The 20,534-nt window shown below is 37.7% G+C and overlaps 2 protein-coding genes across 4 annotated transcripts in view; both read right to left on the bottom strand.

The window, feature by feature from the left end:
* Nucleotides 1-301: 301 nt before the first annotated feature.
* Nucleotides 302-2,889, bottom strand: HTR1F (5-hydroxytryptamine receptor 1F). The gene has a single exon (XM_001515114.4). It carries the CDS (start codon nucleotides 2,240-2,242, stop codon nucleotides 1,136-1,138), a length of 1,107 nt encoding a protein of 368 aa, XP_001515164.1. The 5' UTR covers nucleotides 2,243-2,889; the 3' UTR covers nucleotides 302-1,135.
* Nucleotides 2,890-4,882: 1,993 nt separating this feature from the next.
* The window catches only part of LOC103170102, a 50,951-nt gene continuing 35,299 nt past the window's right edge, over nucleotides 4,883-20,534 (bottom strand). For 2 of the 3 annotated variants that reach the window (XR_005661013.1, XM_029082760.2), the window contains exons 3-4: nucleotides 14,210-14,392; nucleotides 4,884-5,398 (exon numbers count right to left, since the gene is read on the bottom strand). Coding sequence is in view for 1 of the 3 variants with exons in the window: in XM_029082760.2 (XP_028938593.1) it covers nucleotides 14,244-14,392 (149 nt within the window). In the remaining 2 variants the exon portion in view is untranslated. Of the gene's footprint in view, nucleotides 5,399-14,209; nucleotides 14,393-20,534 lie in introns of all 3 variants that reach the window. The other variant, XR_005661012.1, reaches the window with a different exon arrangement.

Consider the following 20,534-nt stretch of genomic DNA (forward strand, 5'->3'; position numbering starts at 1 on the left):
TCCCTGTCCCACATGGGGCTCACAGTTTCAGTAAGAAGGGAGAACAGAACATAAAATATCCATTTTACAATTTAGGAACCTGATAGACAGAGAAGTTACATGACTTGCCAAAAGTCACACAGTAGGTAAGGGGTGGAGCAGGGATTAGAACCCAGGTCCTGTGAGTCCCAGGCTCTTTCCATTAGGCCACACTGCTTACCATTTTACAGATCCTATTTTATCAGTTAAGCAATCATTGGTACTTACTGAGAGCTCACTGTGTAAAGAGCACTGTATTACACACTTAAATACCATACAACAGAATTGGTAGACATGTTCCCTACCCACAGAGAGTTTACAGTCTAGAGTGGTGCTTCTGTAAAATGAAAAGAAATTAGTTCTCAACATTTATATCAACAAAAATAATCCTTCATCTTTCCTTTGGTTAAATGCTTATTTACTGATTTTTTAATCTACTGCTTTGTGAGTGCATTCTATTCAGGATAGTATACTGAGTCCAAGCATCCCTTCAGAGAGAAGGAGCCTTCAGGGAAGAAAAACTGAAAGTTAGATGACATCTTCCTGCAAATTGGGACTGTTTTATAACCTGTTTTTGCCATGGGAGCAAATGCAGGTCCGGGGAAGGGAGGAGCATTAACATCTCCTCTTAGGACTCCTTTGAAAAATCTAATTTTACAGGTACACCACTGATTATGACATAATCCAAGAAATCAAGAGTTGTAATTTTTAAAGCCCCCTTTTTAGTCTCACTTGGAAATATATGTGTATGCTGGCTAGTTTTAAGCAAATGAAAGTTTCCTCAACAGTGCTGCAGCTCTGTACAGCTGAAGACCTCTGTTATTCATACAACAAAATAGCTTCTCTTTTACAGTTAGCATTTCATGTATCTTGCTATTTTTACCCTGTTTAGAACCTTTTCCCAATACCAAATGCTTTAAAATATTAATCAAAAGAGACATTCTTAAATCAAATCTGCTTTTCAAATTGCTATTACAAAAAGTATATGCTCAAAACTTTAACAACCTCCAAATCTTCTCTTAGACATAACTTGTATACAAATGCAGCTCTATATACATATACACTTTTTTGTTTTGTTAAGCCACTTTTTAAAATCCATTTTCAATAAAATACTTTCTCAAATGTAGTGTCTACACCTCACAAGTTTCTGGAATGCTTTCTTAAAATCTTCATTAAAGATTGTGTAGATCAGTGGGTTAATAAGGGAATTGAGATATCCAAGCCAGGTCAGAAAGTTAGACATTTCTTCTGAAATTTGGCATTTTTCACAGACATTAACAACCACTTCCTTTACAAAAAAAGGAAGCCAGCAGATCACAAATGCACCCAAGATTAAACCCAGAGTAGTTGCTGCTTTGCGTTCTCTTGTGCTGGAGATTTTTTGCTTTTTCCAAGATTTCTCATGCCTGAATTCAGATTTGGGGCTTTTCACCGTGATATGAATCTTATCAAAGTCCGTGGAAGGATCAGATAAGGACTTCTCTGGCATGTATTGGGTGGAGACTAGTCTAGCATTTTTTTCACCACTTTCCAAGAGAACCTGCCCATTGAGCTCTTCTTTTGCTATGCGACTAGCATTCCTCTTGTGGTACAGTGTTTTTGCGGCCCTATAGATTTTGTAATACAGAATTAGGATTAATGCCAGTGGGATGTAAAAGGCTCCGAAGGTGGAGTATATAGTGGACACAATATGGTCATGCTTAATGATGCATTCATCATCTCGGCTGGTTCCTTGATGGCGCCAGAACAAAGGAGGCATCGAGATAAAAATGGATATGATCCATACCACAGCTATCATAATGCCAGCACGTTTTGGTGTCCTCTTCCTGGCATACTCCACGGCATTGGTAATTGCTCGATATCGATCCAAGGCTATTGCAGAGAGATGTAAGATAGAGCATGTACAGCACGTAATGTCAACACTCAACCAAATGTCACATACCACTTGTCCCATAATCCAAGTTTCTTTAACAATATAGATAATGCTGAAGGGCATCACCAGGATGGCAACTAGGAAATCCGTGACTGCAAGGGAGCAGATTAAATAATTGGCAGGATGATGCAGCTTCCTGGTGACTATTATTGCAGTAATCACAAGGGAATTGATGGCTGTTGTCATCATTGCCAATACTGAAAGAGTCAGTGAGATTAGAATCTTGGCTGTCATTCTGTTTAACAGTTCTTCTGATGTAATATTTTGTTCAGTTGAGTTTAAGAAATCCATATTTTCTTCAAAGGTGATTATTTACCTGAAGAAATGGATACCTGTGGCAAGGGAAAACAGTTGAAAAAATGTTGAAACCATACCTCTTCCTCTCAAATATCTCATCTTAAATGTTCATCGAAAAGGTAAGACATTCAGAATTCAGTGCCTATTTTATGACTTTCTCTAGAACATTCACTTTTAAAATTCTAAAGAGAAGAGCAATGTACAGGGATGGTCAATATACTTTCGAGAATTAACATTTCATTTCATAATAATTCAACCCTTTAAGTAACATTTTATTTTACTTAAATGGCCAGTTACAGCAAGAGTATTTATACAGAACAAAGAAGTTATATTCCAGTGTTGTCATTTGTTATTTCTATGGAAAATATGGGGTTAGGAGAAAGATGGTTCTAAAACAATTGAAATAGTATATCCTGAAAGTTAAAATTCAAGAAAGTACTGGAAGGTGAAAAATCTCTATTAAACTAAACTTATTTCAAGCTTTTTTAAAACTAAAACTTGAGGTGAACTTTCCTCCTTGTTCTCTGAGATCTCTCTGCCACTTACCAGTCAAACCTTCCATCAATTGTATGATGATTACTGTGTGCAGAGCACTGTTCTAAGCACTTGGGAGAGTACTATATAATAGTTGGTAGACACATTCCCTGCCCACAGTGAGCTTGTATTTTAGATGGGGAGACAGGCATTAATATGAATAAATAAATTATGCGTATGTACATAAGTGCTGTGGGACTGAAGGAGGGATGAATAGAGGGAGCAAATCAGGGTGGCACAGAAGGAAGTGTGGTAAGAGGAAATGGCTTAATCGGGAAAGACCTCTTGGAGGAGAGGTGCAGAGAAAATAAGGCTTTGAAGGTGGAGAAAGTGACAGTCTGTAGTCTCTTGCATTTCACAGCGATCTTGAAATCAGTTACTTAAAATAACTGCTTGTAATGAGTTCATAAATGAATTTAAAATAAATTATAATTTATTCCTTTTGTAATGTTACTCTATCTTTCCTAGCACTGTAGACAATACCACTTTCCTCCCTATCTCACAAGCCCATAACATTGGTGTTGTCCCTGACTTACCTCTCTCATTCAACCCACATATTCAATCTGTCACCAAATCCTGTCAGTTCTACTTTCACAACATTGCTAAAACCCTTCCTTTCCTCTTCATCCAACGGGTACTGTTGATCCAAACATTTTTCCTATCCTGCCTGACTACTATATCTGCCACCTTGCTGACCTCCCCGCCTCTTGCCTCTCCTCACTTCAGTCCATACTTAACGCTGCTGCATGGATCATTTTTCTAAGAAGATGTTCAGTCCATGTCTTCACACTCCACAAGACCCTTCATTGGTTCCTCATCCACCTCCACGTTGAACCGAAGCTTTTTAACACTGACTTTAATGCACTTGTTCTGCTTGCCCCCTCATATCTTACCTTACTGGTCTCCTACTACAGCCCAGGCTAAACACTTAGCTTTCCTAGAGCCATCTTACTCAGTGTGCCCCCAATCTCATCTATATCATCACTGACCTCTTTCCCATATCCTCCCCCTAGTCTGGATCGCCTTCCCTCTACACATACGTCAGACCCCACCACTCTCCCCATCTTCAGAGCCTTATTAAGGTCTCAACTCCTCCAAGTGATCTTACCTGATTGAACCCTCATTTCCCTGGCTCCCTCTCCCTTCTGCATCACCTATGCAATTGGATCTGTGATCTTTGTATTTAATATTATATTAGTATCTGTCTCCTGCTCTAGACTGTAAACTCATGCACAGGGACTGTGTCTACCAACTCCAACTCTGTGTCAACCAGACATAGCACAGTGTCATATGCAATGTCAGGTCAGAATGATTAAAAAGAACAAAATAGTAACTATATCCCTAAATTTAATTCCTTGTCAGAATAATATCCTCCAGATTATTTTATGAATTTTGGACAACACTAAGGAATATGTTTCACAAAAAAAATACAAAGCTTACTGCATTAAAAGATGAGGTAAATTTGGTTGGTTACATTAAATGAAAAGAAATGGATCACTGCTTAGCAAATTGAAATATTGCCCATATAGCTTACTGTCTTGGAAAGTTTGCCAGCAAGGAAACATTAGCAAAACTCACAGTGGCACTCACTCCAAGGTTGATTTTTATTTTTTAGTAACAAGTCTTGTTGACACCAAGCAGCTGGCCTTACCCCCCAAAGTGAAATTCTGTACACATGGTTAATTATCTTATAATTTCTGCTTCATTAGGTATTACTGCTTAATTATGAGTTTGCAAAAAGCAATTGGGCTGTAATGGAATATGATTAATAGATTTTGAAAGGTATGGAATTATTTATGGATGATGTTTGTGTTTACAGACAGTAGATCATCAGATGGAGTGTGGCTTGGCAAAGATAGTGGACTCAGGAGAAGTTTTGTTTAAGAAAATCATTGGTTGAATTTTTCTTTCTGTGCTTTCTTTGAGAATTTGTTCTATTTTTTTTTACCAATTTGCTAAGCCCTATGTGCCAGGCACTGTACTAAGTGCCAGAGTAAATATGAGCTATTCAAGTTGGACACAGTCCATGTCCCCAGATGAGTTAACTGAGGCACAGAGAAGATAAATGACTTGTCCAAGGTCACACAGCTGACAAGTAGAAGACCTGGAATTAGAACCCAAGTCCTTCTGACTCCCAGACCCCTGCTCTATCCAGTAGGCAACACTGCTACTTTGGGGCAGAAAGTTTCCCCAAGTATATTAACATGATTCAAGTTTAACCTTCCAATCTGTACCAGTTAGGTTTAAGGGTATTTCTGCATTTGTGATACATATATCTTTATTGACCATCTTCTTCATTCAGAATGTGCATAAGACTTTTATTTAATGACTCATTCTTCTTTTCCTTATGACTCCTCTAAAACAGCTGAATGATTTGCCCTTTACAGTTCTATTCCTGCTGTATCCGATCTGCTATTTACTGGGGCTGTTAAACAGGCAACATCACATGTTTTCCTTATGTGATACTTCCTTAGCAGGGTGTTGCAGTTTAGGGAGATGGCCTTGGGGGAAGGGAACATGAGATGCCCCTTTATTCGTATACTCCATCATGATTTCTCTGTCAGTTGGACTGGAATCCTTTTTTCCCCTCCTGAAAAATCTTAGTTTTTCAGTTGTCTGAAATAAAAAAAAATATGAAATTGGTATTCTTCTAAGGTAGGTCTCAGATCAGCACACAATTACCCAAATACATAGTCCAGGAACAGTGTTCTGAGAATTTGTCCATTTATCCAGTAACAAACCACTGCTTTCCCATATTTCCCAGCAGTATCTCAAGAGGAAATAACCTGCCTACTCTCAAAATCCATCCCCTCTACTTGTGCATCCAATCTCAACTCTTTGCACCTTATCAAAGCACTTGCCCCCTTCCTTCTTCTCTCCCTGACCTTTATGTTCAACTGTTTGCTCTCCAATGACTTCCCCAATTCCTTTGTCAGGTACATATTCTTTATCCCCTTCCAATTCTAAAAAGAGAAAGCTGATCTGCTCATCTGTGGCATAGTTGCTATGCTTCTTATGTACCCAAGTACTGAGGTAACTCTCTGCAATAGAACCAAATCACTTTCCTACTGTTAGCATATATACCCTTTAAAAAACACTGCCTTCTGCCCTTTTCTTCACTATATTTTTTTTTCTGAGAGCAGAAACTCTGCTCTAGGACACCTCCCAAAGGACATTGTCTTTCTGACCATCCCAAGAACCTTCCCCCTGCTCTGGAATTCACATTTCTCTCCTCCTCCACTTACTTTGGAATGTCTGAGTTTTCTTTCCTATATAATTGGTAGTCTTTCTGATTTTGGAAACTCACATTCAGTGCCCTGTGAGGTTCGTGATGACCTTGGAGAGTGCAGTCTCAGCTGAGTGAAGTGGGTGGAAACCAGATTGTAATGGATCAATAAGGGAGTTGGAAATGGAAGCAATGGGTACATGCAACCTGTTCTGGGAGTTTGGATAGGAAAGGTCATAGGGAAATTGAGCAACTAGGTGGAGATTGGAAAATCTTTTTTAATGTGGGGGAGACTTGAGTCAGTATTTATTGAGTGCTTACTATGTCAGAGCACTATATTAAACCCTTGGGTGGGTATAGTATAACAGTATAATAAACACATTCCTTGCCCACAGTGAGATTAGAGTCTAGAGGGGGAAACAGATATTCATAAAAATAAATAAAATTACAGATATGTACATAGTTGCTTTTGGGCTGGTAGGGGGGATGAATAAAGACAGCAAGTCAAGGTGACACAGAAGAGAGTGGGAGAAGAAAAAAGGAGGGCTTAGTCAGGGATGGTAACTGGGAGGAGATGTGCTTGCAATAAGGCTTTGAATGTGGTGAGAGTAATTGTCTGTCAGATATGAAGAAGGAGGGTCTTCCAGGCCAGATGCTGGACTTGAGTGTGTTTAAATGCAGTGTGAATAGAGCTTAATTATTTAGTGAACTGAATTGGACTGAGTTTAGAATAGTTTGACTTTATAATCCATAAGGTCAAGTCAAGTTGATCTTGACTTTGTAAGATCCAACTTTTAGTATTTTTTGTTTCTTTTTAACTTACTATGTATAATTAGAAAAAAACATAAAATCTACAATATAATCCTATTCTCAGGGGATGGAATGAATTCAATATGATTCAGGTACATAAGGGAGCTGTTGGTTTACTCATGAGAAAAAAAGGCAATCATCTTATGAATGTGACAACTGACAGCACCTTTTTATTTTTCAATTCACAGTCCTTTTAGTCAACAACTAGTCCCTGAGGAAGATCTCAATTTGACAATTTAGATCCTTAATAATAAACCATTTTTCCTAGTAAGATTATATTGTCACAGAGAATATGTTTTCACATATTATGGGCCATAATGAGTGGGATTTGGATGAATTCACAGACCTGTAGCCCCAAGTGGGATTGGGCTTGGCTTCTCCTGTGTACTGCATCCTGAAAAATGTGTGAAGACAAGTAAATGAAATGAATAAAATCCCTGAGAACATGGGGTGAATTTAATAGTATTTTCCAGATTACTTAGATTTCACTATCCAAAACCCTTAGCTCTCCATACAACACTCATATTTGGTGAAAAATATTACAAATTATCATTACCAGGGTTTAATTTGATTCTGGGTTCCAGTTGACCCTTCGCGCTTATTACTAAAAAGGATTTACATTGATTAAATTAAGTAGGATTACCTAGTTGAATGGCAGATTTATGACTGAAGTGAATAATTGAATTATGTTTGTTTTTAGATCAGATTAATCACATATTAGATTTAGTGGAATTAGTGGCCAGGTCAAGCAGTATAGAGGCATACCCCAGAATTCAATTGGGTTATGTTCTTCAAAGATAGGCCTGTTTCCTCAATGACTGTGTTGTAGGGCTATGTTTTCTCAAGATTTGATTGCAATTAGGTTCCTGGCCATAGTTGGGTCTGGGACAGGAAGGCGAGATATAAGGAGAAAGGGACTGTAGAGAAGTGCATTGGGCTTGGGATGTCTTGAAGCCGTAACACTGTGTCCAGGTTTTTGAATATATTTAATACGATTCAGGCACATAAAAGAGCTTGTAGGTTTACTCAGGAGAGGATTAGGGTTGCTTGCAGTGGCAGCAATTTGTGCAGCAAACAGCATATACTTCTAACTTGCAGATGTAGGGCCACAAACTGGTAAACTGCAGTGATGGTGCTGTGCATGCCCAGTTTGCAGCACTGTGTATTCAAGACTTGTGGAGGCAGTGAAGCGCAGTTGTAGCTTGTAGTGACTTGTGAAAATACTGTGCCCTAGAGCCAAATACTTCAATAAAGCCAAAAAAAAAAAAGAAATATGGGAGTGCATGGGGGAGATCAGGGAGGGACAAGTCTGGAGTACAGGACAGGGGAAGAAAATTGCTCAGAGTGAAGGAAAATGGACAAGGGGAGGAGAGAGCAGGGAGGAAACTGACTTCCCTGAAGTAATTGGATGTAATGTTATGGGTGGTCCTTGGGAATGCTGACACATGCCAGCACAGTGTTTGATGTCTCTTCAAATTGCCCGTGCTGTGGGGTGGCCATAATCTGAGGTATGCTTGTTTTGAGAATTTATAGTAAGTAAACTGCATTTACTTACAAGCTGTTTCAAACAAATTTACACATATATTCATTAAGAAAAACTCTTTCATAAAGTATAACTAAAATGTCATCTCTTTTAACTATTTATTTGCCTTTTCATCAGATATTTATATGTACACCCTTACACACAATAGAAACAATCACTGTGGCATTTGTTAAGGCACTTACTATATGGCAAGCACTGACAGAAAAACTAGGGTAGATAGTAGAGAATCAGGTTAGACATCATTATTGTCCCTCTTGGGGCTCAAAGTTTAGAGAGGGGAAAACAGGTATTTTATCCCCATATTACAGTTGAGAAAACTGAGGCACAACTAAGTTGTGACTTGCCCATGGTCACAGATCAGGCAAGTGACAGAACCGGAATTAGAACACAGGTGCTTGACTCCCAGGCTCATGTTCTTTCCACTATGCCATACTGTTTCTCAAAATATTGTTTGACAAGTCTCTCCTGAAAATACAAAAATGTCAGTCAATGCAATTTTCCAACTACAAGTTTCCTAGTGATGACAAGCAGGTTTTTTTTTTTTACAGTCTTTTGCAGTATTTGAAAAGCCCATTTTGAGTATTCAGTGCTTAGACAACTATTGGAGATTTAACATTAGTTTTTAAAAAATCTGCATCTCAAACACCATAATAAAAACACTCTAAGCCATACTCAGCAATGGATTATTTTAATTATTTTTTTAAAACGAGTTGGCTTTTTCTGTGTAAAAAATCATTAATTCATAGATTATTCATGAAAACATCTATGAAATTTTTAGGTTTGAGAACTTTCCTGGTTATCATTTTTTTCTGAAATACTTTACTATTCAAATGAAATATCAAAAAGACTGGTCTGAAATACCTAGGGAAGGGGGTCCTAAATGAGCTCAAATTATCAATTTATAAGAACAACAAAGTTAATAATAATGTTGGTATTTGTTAAGCGCTTACTATGTGCCAAGCACTGTTCTAAGCGCTGGGGTAGACACAGGAGAATCAGGTTGTCCCACGTGGGGCTCACAGTCTTAATCCCTATTTTACAGATGAGGGAACTGAGGCACCGAGAAGTTAAGTGACTTGCCCAAAGTCACACAGCTGGCAAGTGGCAGAGCCGGGGTTCGAATCCATGACCTCTGACTCCAAAGCCCGTGCTCTTTCCAGTGAGCCACGCTGCTTCTCAAAGTTTTAAAGTTAAAGTTAACTTTAACCTTGGGTTACAGTCAGTAAAATAACTCCTTTGATAAACAGCTGTCATTTCATTTTTGCTGAGATATTATAAACTTAGGTACCCATTCCGTAAGTGTGATGAACGTTATAATCCCTAAAGCTGTGTGAGCTGGAGTCCCAGATTTGCTCATCCCAGGTCTCCAAAAACACCTGAGAATTTTCAGTCAGGGCTGAAAATCCCCCAAATGGTGACTTTCTGGATTATTCACTCTTTGAAACTCTTTCACCACCACACTCATAAGGAGAAGTTTGTACCCATGACAATAAATGGTATTTTCAATACAGTTTGTGGATTCTTCAAACTTTCGATCCCACAATTCTAGTCTCTTTTGTCATTTTCCCATTTTTCAGTTAATCTCATTTTAAAGTTTTTCTGGAAATACTTTCTATTTTTCATTTTCTACTTAAAGAAGTATGTAGAAAAGTGAAATATGATTATTTTCTGTAGTTGATACAATTTTTAATCTCACTGAGAGCCTTTGTCTTGTGAAGGACCAAGTCCACTTTCCTCACCCAATAAATGTCACTACTCAACTAAGAATAAAACTGAATTATTAATTAACAGAGACCTCTTATCCTCTGGCACTGGAGTGACTGATTTAGCCTTTTTCCAGTTGCTAATCCATTTGATGAATTAGATTTGATTGGAAATCTTTCTTGTCATGGAGCACAGAAATCCGCTATTTAAAAACATGGATTTTCTAATCTATATCAATCGTCTAGATTGAAGGTTGTCTAAAAATATATATATTAGACTTCAGTTATCTGACTATTTCTACCTTAATATCTGGATAATTGGGACCAAAATGTATTTGAACTCCAATTATCCAGATGATGTACAAATGCATACCCAATCAGTGGCTCTTATTTTTTTTTCTTTCTCATCACTACTTTTTTGATTGCAGTGTGTTGGCTAATCTTGGCAGTTAACTCTGAGTTGAGATTCAGTACTGGGAATTTATTTTACTGTACCATTAAAACGTGTCCCCTCTCTTCCCTTTCTCAATTTCAACACACTTTACAGTAACTCCTTTTGGGTATTTTTCTTGTGTTCTCTATCCCTCCCACACTTTTTCTTTATATTAATGTCTGTATCTCTCTATGTCCACTGCTCTACACCTCTGCCCCTTTGTGTCTGTCTCTATCTTTTCATCTTTCTTTCCTTTCTTTTAGCCATCTCTCCTGTAGCTTTGTCCTTTGGCGGCTCTATTCCCTAGACAACCCATAACCATTCCACTTGAGGAAAATAGCCACTTTTCTCCATGGCTGATCTGAAACTATTGTTCAAGTGTTCATTTTAGGTGCCTAAGATGAGTGGGAGACTGTTTAGTCCTCTGAGTTCACTAAGAATTGTCTCCTTCTTAAAAACAAACTAAACATTCCATTGCACTTTCGAGAGCCTCCACCTCTCACAGTATAGCTGCTGAGTCAAGAGACTGTAACTTGATCAAAATGATTTAGGTATTGGGTTCCAAATTTTGAAATGCTGTTAATGTCTTTGAAACACACTAATTTTCAAAACTAAATCCATTCAGTGTAGCTTCATATTTTTCATATCGAAGGTGAATTCCAATAAAATAATATTATTATGAAAAACAGCCTCAGAAATAATTATTGACAAAGGCATATGATTGTAGTCATTTATTTCATACCCTAAATGTATCTTATAAGGGTTTCAAGTTTATTCGGAGATTAAATTTTTTGCTTACACTTGGCTTAGATTTTTGGAAGAAATAGCTTACTAATCACATATTAAAATAATGACTTCCACTCTAAAAAGACTGGGTTAAGTTTAGCCCATAAGATATGAAATGAATGATAGGTGGATGTACTTTCTGAGTTTTTTAACTCTAGTATCTCAAAATGAGTATGCTAAAAGACGTTGAACCAAGAATTTAAGAAAACCAGAAAACATTTCTATTTTGAATTATTTTAATTAACATAGTTGCTATGTTAATTTTTATTCACTTAATGAATTGTATATAACTGATTTTTCTCAAAAGAATGTTAATAATGGCCCTCCATAAATATGACAAATTCAAGTAATGAGAAAAATAAAATCCCTCAATACATTCCTTGAAGGAATTTGTGATAATGAGCTAGTGTCCTGTCTAGTATATTTAATCGTTCAGTGAAACCTGGGAATGATTCAAGTTTTTGTTTAAAGGAGATAAAGGAAGCAGCACATTCTTAATGTTTCTGTTAATCAGGAACAATGGTATCAACAAGAAGAATACCAGTTCCACGCATAAATATGAAAAACATTGAGTCAGGTAGCAGAGACAAACAAGTTGTTATAAATCATGTCTTTGGACAAAGGCCTGATCTCAGAAGTGAACTGGGAAAGATTTGACTCTTCAGATAGGTTTAGTGAGAGCACAGTGGGTTCAAAAGGGAGACTGAGTTTTTAGGTAAGAAATATGCAGGATGGAACTTGGCAGGATAAAGTCTGAGATGGGCAGGGGCATTCTTCAAAGAACCAAAGATGGGCAGGGGTATTCTTCAAAGAACCAATGAATCACACATATTTTGGGGTCTTTAAATCCCCAGTAAAAGTTCTCAAGGATCTGGGCTGAGAAAAGTCAAGAGTCCAACCCACAAAAGCTGTTGGGGAGAAAGCAATGGCCCCATCCCCAAATGCTTTGCCCTCATGAGAAGCTGTGCTGTCCAGTGGATAGAGCATGGGCCTGGGATCTGGGTTCTGATCCTAGCTTTGCCACTTGTCTGCTGTGTGACCTTGGACAAGTTACTTCACTTATCTGTGCCTCAGTTACTTCCTCTGTAAAATGGAGATTCAGATGGTGAGCCCCTTGTGGGACATAGACTAGGTCCAATCTGATTAGCTTGTATCTATTCCAGTGCTTGGTACAGTGCCTGGCACATAGTAAGCACTAAACACATGCCATAAAAAATTGACATCTATCAGAGAGAATGAAACTCAGCACACAGTGTAAGAGTTGACTGAAATATTTTGAACTGTGTGAAACTCTACTGGTAGATGTTATGGAAGGATATGAGGGTAGAAGGAAGAGAAAATGAATTTGCAGTAATGAGAAAAGAATGAGATTCTGGAGCTTGTAGTAACAGGGAAGAGGGATAATCAGAGCACACATCTATTGGAAAACAACAACTAGTGACTTGGGAGATCTTTTGTGTGACTTCTTAGATACTACTGCAGAAAGAAAATGGGCTGGACAAGTAGTACTGTGTGAGTTTGAGTTTACCTTTAGGTAAGGTTTCACAAGAATACAGCCCTCATGTTATATTGAAACTGGATGGACTGAAATAGTCTTGCACCTTGTTTATAAAGTTAGCAAGGCAATTAACATCTTTCATTACAATCCAGTAAATGGAAGCAGGCTCCTAAAAAAACCTTCATTCCATTTTTATACTTGGTTATTACTGCATTTTATATGCAAAAGGAAAGTGTGAGTTAAAATCAATTTATCACTTCTTTCCCGTCAGTGACTGATGTTTATCTTTTTACTAAGTCAAGAATAGCCAAACACCAAATGAGGTGTTTTAGACACATTTTTCAAGATTATTTTAGTATTAATAATTTGCATTTTCAGTCATCTACTCTCCCACTGATGTGCAGTGAATTTTCTTTGACAGAAAAGGAAAACAAACCTTTTAAATTTTAAATAAATTTTAAATTGTATTATCTCCATTGATACATTGGATGAATATGAAAGGTAATCCCAATAAGGTAGATTTTTTTGTGGTATTTAAGTGCTTATTACGTATCAGGCACTGTAGGAAGCACTGGGGTAGATGCAAGGTAATCAGGTTGGACACAGTCCGTGTCCCATATAGTCTTAATCCCCATTTTACAGTTGAAGGAACTAAGAGACAGAGAAGCTGTGACTTGGCCAAGGTCACACAGCAGACAAGTGGTAGAGCTGGGATTAGAACCCAGGTCCTTCTGACTCCCAGGTGCAGGCTCTTTGCTCTAGACCACTCAAAAGTAGGAATCCTCATTGAACTCTTTGAGAACATACTGCTGGGAGATGGAGCAATATTAAAATATTCTTTTAATTTTAAAAACCTCTTTCATAGACTTGCTCTTCATCAAGTTTATATTTTCACCTTTATCATTTCCAGTATTCCTTGCTGGTGCAGCCAATCAAACAGGCTCAGGATGAAAAGCTTATAATATAGTTACATTTAAAGTTATTGATAGATAACATACACTGAGTCCCACAGCGGAACTCAGGATACAACTTAAACCCTTCAGGTATCTGGACAGCTGAGAAATAGGTAATAATAATAATGTTGGCATTTGTTAAGTGCTTACTATGTGCCAAGCACTGTTCTAAGCACTGGGGTAGACACAGGGGAACCAGGTTGTCCCACGTGGGGCTCACAGTCTTAATCCCCATTTTACAGATGAGGTAACTGAGGCACCGAGAAGTGAAGTGACTTGCCCACAGTCACACAGCTGACAAGTGGCAGAGCCGGGATTCAAACCCATGACCTCTGACTCCAAAGCCCGTGCTCTTTCCACTGAGCCACGCTGCTTCAGGTAGTAGGGCAAAGCAGGGTTAATTGGGGTTTCTGTTTACTTTTTAATTCTGTGCTCCCCTGTTAGTAATCACACATTGTTGCCTTCATGCACGTACCTGAAAAGGATCTGTAAACAATCCGGGTTTTACTTTAGCTCTCTTTGCTGAAATGTGGAACTAAAGACCCTGAATTTTTCCCGAGGAGGAGTATTACAAGTGGGCCCAGGCACTCTGAGCATTCCCAGGTCTCCGTGTAGTCTCTTTTCCGTGGGTACTGTTGCTTGGTGCAATCCACATTTTCTGGATGGGAGGGGAGAAAGCTGTCACCCACCTGAGAGCCATGGCATGAACAGGAGAAACCCACAATGCTGGCACCTCACACACAATCCCTTAAATTGGGCTGCAAGTCCACCAACTCCCCTCTCCTTGTCCTGCCCAGTTAGAACTATATATTTCTGCCATTCTGATATCACTTCAGTGGGAGGAGTACGTCCGTTAGGTTTTGCGAGGACCCTGAAGGCTGTGTTATAAGCGAGTCCACTGTATAGTCCTGTGTAGGTAATCTTTAGAGTGAATTTGTGTGTGCCTTAGTCACTGCCCTATCATAGGTTAAGCTCATACTTTGGCTACTTTTGGAGTCTGGCTAAGTTTCAGGACTGCCGAAGCCCCATATAGGCCCCTGGCAAACACTGGCATAGCTACAAACTTCAAACATAATATTTCCATCTCCAAACAGTCTCAGAAATAAAATTTTAACTCACAGGTGGCCTGTGTTAAAGGATGGGAAAGACTACAGGGATGAATTTCTTGCAGTCTTGCCAGCTATTGTTGCCTAGTTGTCGGCAATTCAGGTAATGGCCAATGATGCCGTTCTAGCACAGGATTCTCTTCATTCCATGGTCAAGATTTGTGGGAGTAAAGAGAATTCTCCTAAATGCATCTCTCTCTTTGTCTCTCTTTCTCTGTCTCTCTCTCACAGTAGATGCAGTGACAGTTTCAGACAGCAAATGAGAGAAGCAGATGCCTCAGAACCCTTTGTGGGGCATTTCATAGGTGGTGGCCAATGGGCCCTTCTTAAAGATGGCAGTGATTTGGAAATTTTAGAAGGGTTTTGGCGTTAACGTGCCAGGGATGCCTGATGGCAGTGACAAAACACCCTTCTGCAAAAAGTTGCCTATAATATCATTATATAATGGTTAATGCATGCAGCATGATGCAGGAGTGTGCTGAAGAACTTAAGGAGCTACCATTTTGGCCTTAGGGCAGCAAGACTGTCTGAAACTGGTCCTGAGAACTAGCCTGTGTGGATAGACTACATGACAACTTGGCATCGACTAGCATTTCACCCTAACTACTGGGAAGCAGAAAGGCAGTCTTTTAGCCTAAGAAGGGTGAAACCAGCTTCATAAATTCAGTGGACACTAAAACAAACATACTGATCATGTTCTTAGCAGACTCTTGTTCACGTCGACAGACCCTTGTTTGGTGTAACCAGGCGCATGTCCAGATGGCCAGGTGATCGCAAGGCACCACCTAGAGTTTCATGGAGATTTGCCAATAGGAATTATTTCCGGTTCTCTGGCCAGCTGTGAAGGAGACCTTGCCCACGGCTGCAAGGCAGAGTTTCAAGTGCGAAGTTGTTTTAGCAAGTGACTGAATTCCTTAAATGCTCTTATTGAAATAAAAACCCAAATATTCAAAGTAGGTTAGGGAATATGAATAGAATGCTTAAAACAGTAAGGATTAAATCAAGCATGCCAATGTCAGAAACCAAAGGGAGGAAACAGCTGCAGTCTGAATAAATATCAACTAAAAAATTGCAAATTCAATAATGTCCATATACTTCTGAAGATTGCCATGCACATTAATGAAATAAAGTGCTGTAGGCCTTATATTACCTTTACAAGAATTCTTTAGCAAATAATCTGTTTCCCATGAGAGGCACTGTAAATTTATCTTTCAGAATATGACCACAAGGACATAAGTATCACTGTATTGGTTAAGGCCAATCTTCAAGCTGGCCCAATATTCTGTCTGTAGCAGTGCTCTGAAGGACATTTGGACATGGAGGGTTGCCCGCCTAGATCTCCATATTCATAATTAGAGATGTTCCATCTAACAGCTTTTATTTTCCCCTCTAACCTCCTTAAATGTAATTCTAATAATTTATTTTGAAACTTTTGTCTCCTGATTTGTCCAAATGCTTCTTTAACCCATTGATTTCTTCCAGCCCAACTCAGTGGTAATAAATTCCAAGTATATTTGGAAATACAAAAGTATTTCCTTTTGTTTGATTTGATCCTCCTACCTTTAAATTTTATATGAATTGGTGAAAAACAGTTCCATATACCATACTCTTCATTAATTTGCTTTCTTTAATCATGGCCCATCTTGATCTTACTCTTTTTAAATTGAGAAGGGCTCTATCTTTTTCAGTCTCTCCTCTTGATGAAATTACTCCACCTCCTTGGGCCTTTGGAATAGCAGTGCGCGAAGCATACATACATATTAAAAACTAAGGCAGTAATTTAAAAATGTTTAATACTATCTTCTTTGTTTTCCTATTTAAACCTCTCAAAGGCTTCTTAGACTGGTCTATTAAAACCCCTTTACTGATTAACAAGTGTCTCAACTTCTCACAACTTAAATTACATTAGAAAATTTAATACATCAAGTAGAATATTTTATCCTATTTTATAATTGTAAAAATTAGTGATTTTTTTAAAATGCTTGAATAACTATACCCAAAACCTTCTTTTTCCCGGGAAGAAATTCTGACACGAGGCTAATAGCTTTGGGTAAGCCCCTTTATGTTTTTCTTCTTCCCCTTCAGGATGGAAATTGCAGCCAAATGTTATTTGACTGATTTTTTTCCAGTTCTCAGTTGGATGATGACCTAATGTGACTTCTGTGAGTCTATACTTCTCTACACTCGAAATGCAAGAACTGGCATTTCAGACTCAGTGTGCTTTCACTGTAGAATTATGACAGACTTCATGTTCTGAATTTACTCTTGCAGTTTCCCTGTTTGCATAATAGCAGAATAGTTTTTTAAAAAATTGACTTCCTTTTTAAATGAATTATTATTTCCTTCAATCATAGGTTTCCAATAACCAGCCACCTGCCAGGCTTTCCCTGAAGACCATGTGTCATTTGTCATGGTAATGCAAAATGAGTGAGTCAACTGGACATGACACTCCACAGCATAATGTGTCTCCTGGAATATGGGAGGAAGAAAGCAGTGCCCTATTCCCTGTGGGCATATATAAATTTTTAGGTATTTAATGAGCAATCATATTGAATGCACATTCATTTAAGCAATTGACAACAGAACACTTCAATTGGTTACACAGTACAATGTGGTTTAATTTCATTCTCCACATCTGTCTTCAGTATTACAAATTATTTTACCTATCAACACTACTGAGATTGAGCAATGAGCCTTTTCATAAAACATTGTTTTACACTGTATATATATTTAATATGAATTGAGACATTTTTTCCAATCAGAGAGTCATCTTAAAGGTTGAAAGATTGAAAATTTTGCATTTTCTTATATTACAATGTTTCTGAATATGCTTATTTATGCTAATATTGCTGAAGAGTAAACATAGAAATGGACATTTAAATATCCCATAAAAAAAATGTTCTCCACCCATTTTAATCAAGGTTTTGAGAGATGAAATACCAGTGGGATCACTAAAAAACAACCAAATAAGAAAAAAACTCATATAGAACTCATTAAATGCAGCATAAAATCAAATGAAAATTAAAGATTCAGTGGTCCCCAGTATATTTAAATAAGACTTTTTAAGCATCTCTTCTAAATAATCCCTTCTGGTAAAATTTACAAACATTTAATGACTTTTTTGAGGAAGTCTTAAATGGCCAAGGTTATCAGCAGTATATTTCAAATTCAAAAACAGGACGAATTACTTAGGTTTTGTACAATTCTAATCTAAAGTATATACATTGGCTACACTCCAAAGAGTTTATAGAAAATAACTAAAAGCTTTTCTAAATCTGCTAGGTCTGTAGTTCTAAGGGTGACAGAGTTCCTCATTTTCACTAATTAGCAAAAATTTTGAAAGAAAAACTAAATAAATTTTACCGGCTCTAAGTACGGGGTTTCATAATTCTGTAATTATACTATACAGTTTGATAAAAATTGATACTACGAATTTTCCCTAATTTCACAGCAGTTTTTTCAGTGTTTAAAGGGTAAACCTTAAGTCTTGTACTTAATTGGTAGCAACATTTTATCGCCAAGATATAGTTACTTCAAACTAATGGTTTGAATGACGTCACTGACATATACTTTAATTTAGGGAGATGTTAATCTGTTGGGTGGTCTGCCCACAAAAATTTTAAAAAAACAAACTCATACTATGAATCTTGAGAAACTTGTAAAATCTAGCTTGGTCTGTCAGTTTCAGATTTATCCATAATATTAATAATCCAGATATCCGATTATTTCTGACCTGAATATGAAGTTTCCATGACATGAAATACATTGCTATTTATCAAAATTTTAAAATGATTTAAATATTCCTCTTATAATTGTAAGAAAAAATAATTTCATAAAAGCACCTTCTTCAGAATTCTGTTTTGAGTCACAACCTTAATTTTGGGTGTTGGCCATTATATTTAGGTTCAAAGTACTTACTAACTGCCATAATAATAATAATAGTGGTAGTATTTGTTAAGTACTTTTTAGGTGTCAAACACTTTTCTAAGCTCTAGCATAGATGTGAATTAATCATGTCAGACACAGTCCCTGACCAACATGGGGCTCACAGACAAAGAAGGAGTGAGAACAGGTATTTTTACAGATGAGGAAACTGAGGCACAGAAGTGATTTGCCCAGGTCACATAGCAAGTAAGTGGCAGAGCTGGGATTAGAACCTAGATTCTCAGGCCTATGCCTTTTCTACTAGGTCACAATATTAGTGACCTAATGTGAATGTTATATGAATATTTTAATGAATGTTATAATGATGGCTGTGAAAAATGAATATTATACAAAATGGAGACACTGTAACTCCTAACATTCAAACTGTATCTCAAACAAACTCCTTTGTACTACAGAAAATTGCATTCATGTTAAGCATGCATTTACTCTCCAAGGGCTAAAAATGTTGCAAGCAGGATAAAATAATGGATAAACTGCCTTATGTTTTGTTTGAAACTTAAATGTAATGTATTGGTAACAGATTTAGACGTAAAGTATAGTAGGCACAAATCATCATTCTTAAACAGAGGAGAAAGAGCAGCATCAGAAAATAGGAGTAGGGTTTTTACATAGTTGACAATCGCCATCCCTCCTGTTTTCTTAGTAATCATACAGCATTCTACATATGTGACCTCCATGTGGATGTGGCCTCTTTGTAGGCAAAGAACTGTGTCTTAATTGAGTTTTTTGCATAAAGCATAATTTCTTATTGCATAGAAGTTTCCTTTCATGACTTAAACATGTAAAGCATTCTTTCACGATTGTACAATAATCAGTGAGGAAAGCATTTCAAGAATGAGGAAACATATCAATGAAACACCTCAAAATGTTTCATCTACAACTGCAGTGACATTGGCAAACTAACTAGGTTCCATGTGCTCTTTAGACTTGGTAACTAGGTTATAACTAAAGAGTTGTGGGAAACAATGGAACTGGAAAATCATTAGTCATAAACATCAATCAATCAATGATATTTATTGCATCCTTACTGTCTGCAGAACACTGCACAAAACGTTTGGGATAGTACAGTACAGATACCAGACATGACCTATGCTCTCAAGGAGCTTTCAGCACATAAAAATTCAGCTATTCCAAGTGTTGTGTGGATCCATAGAATGGTGCGGCATCCTGAAGACAATATGAACGAGATACTCAAGACTTAATTTTGCTTAGGCTTATCTCACCCTAGATGTACAGGAAGTGATTGTGACTTTGGAAAGGATTGACCTCCTCCAAGTTGCTATATCCAGATTTTGTACCTTCAGGTTATCAACTCTTTGGCCTACTAACTGATAGATTACCTACTCAATGTACTGAGGATAAGGAAAGGATGATTTATGATTGATTTTAATATGGCCCACTGTGAAAGTAAGCTGGGCCTGGGTTCTAATCATAGCTCTGCCACTTGCCTGTTGTATGTCCTTGGACAAGTCACTTAACATCTCTGTTCTTCAGTTTCCTCTTCTGTAAAATGGGGATTCAGTAACTATTCTCCTTCCTACTTAAAGACAGTGAGCCTCAAGTGGGTCAGGGACTTATCCAAACTCATTATCTTGTAACTGCCTCAGGAATTATTGCAGTAATAATAATGGTGGTATTTGTTAAGTGCTCACTAAGTGCAAAGCACTGTTCTAAGTGCTAGGAGGGAATACAAGGTGATCAGGTTGTCCCACGTGGGGCTCACGGTCTTCATCCCCATTTTACAGATGA

The sequence above is a fragment of the Ornithorhynchus anatinus genome, chromosome 17, assembly GCF_004115215.2.
Source record: "Ornithorhynchus anatinus isolate Pmale09 chromosome 17, mOrnAna1.pri.v4, whole genome shotgun sequence".
NCBI classification, from domain to species: Eukaryota; Metazoa; Chordata; class Mammalia; order Monotremata; family Ornithorhynchidae; genus Ornithorhynchus; species Ornithorhynchus anatinus.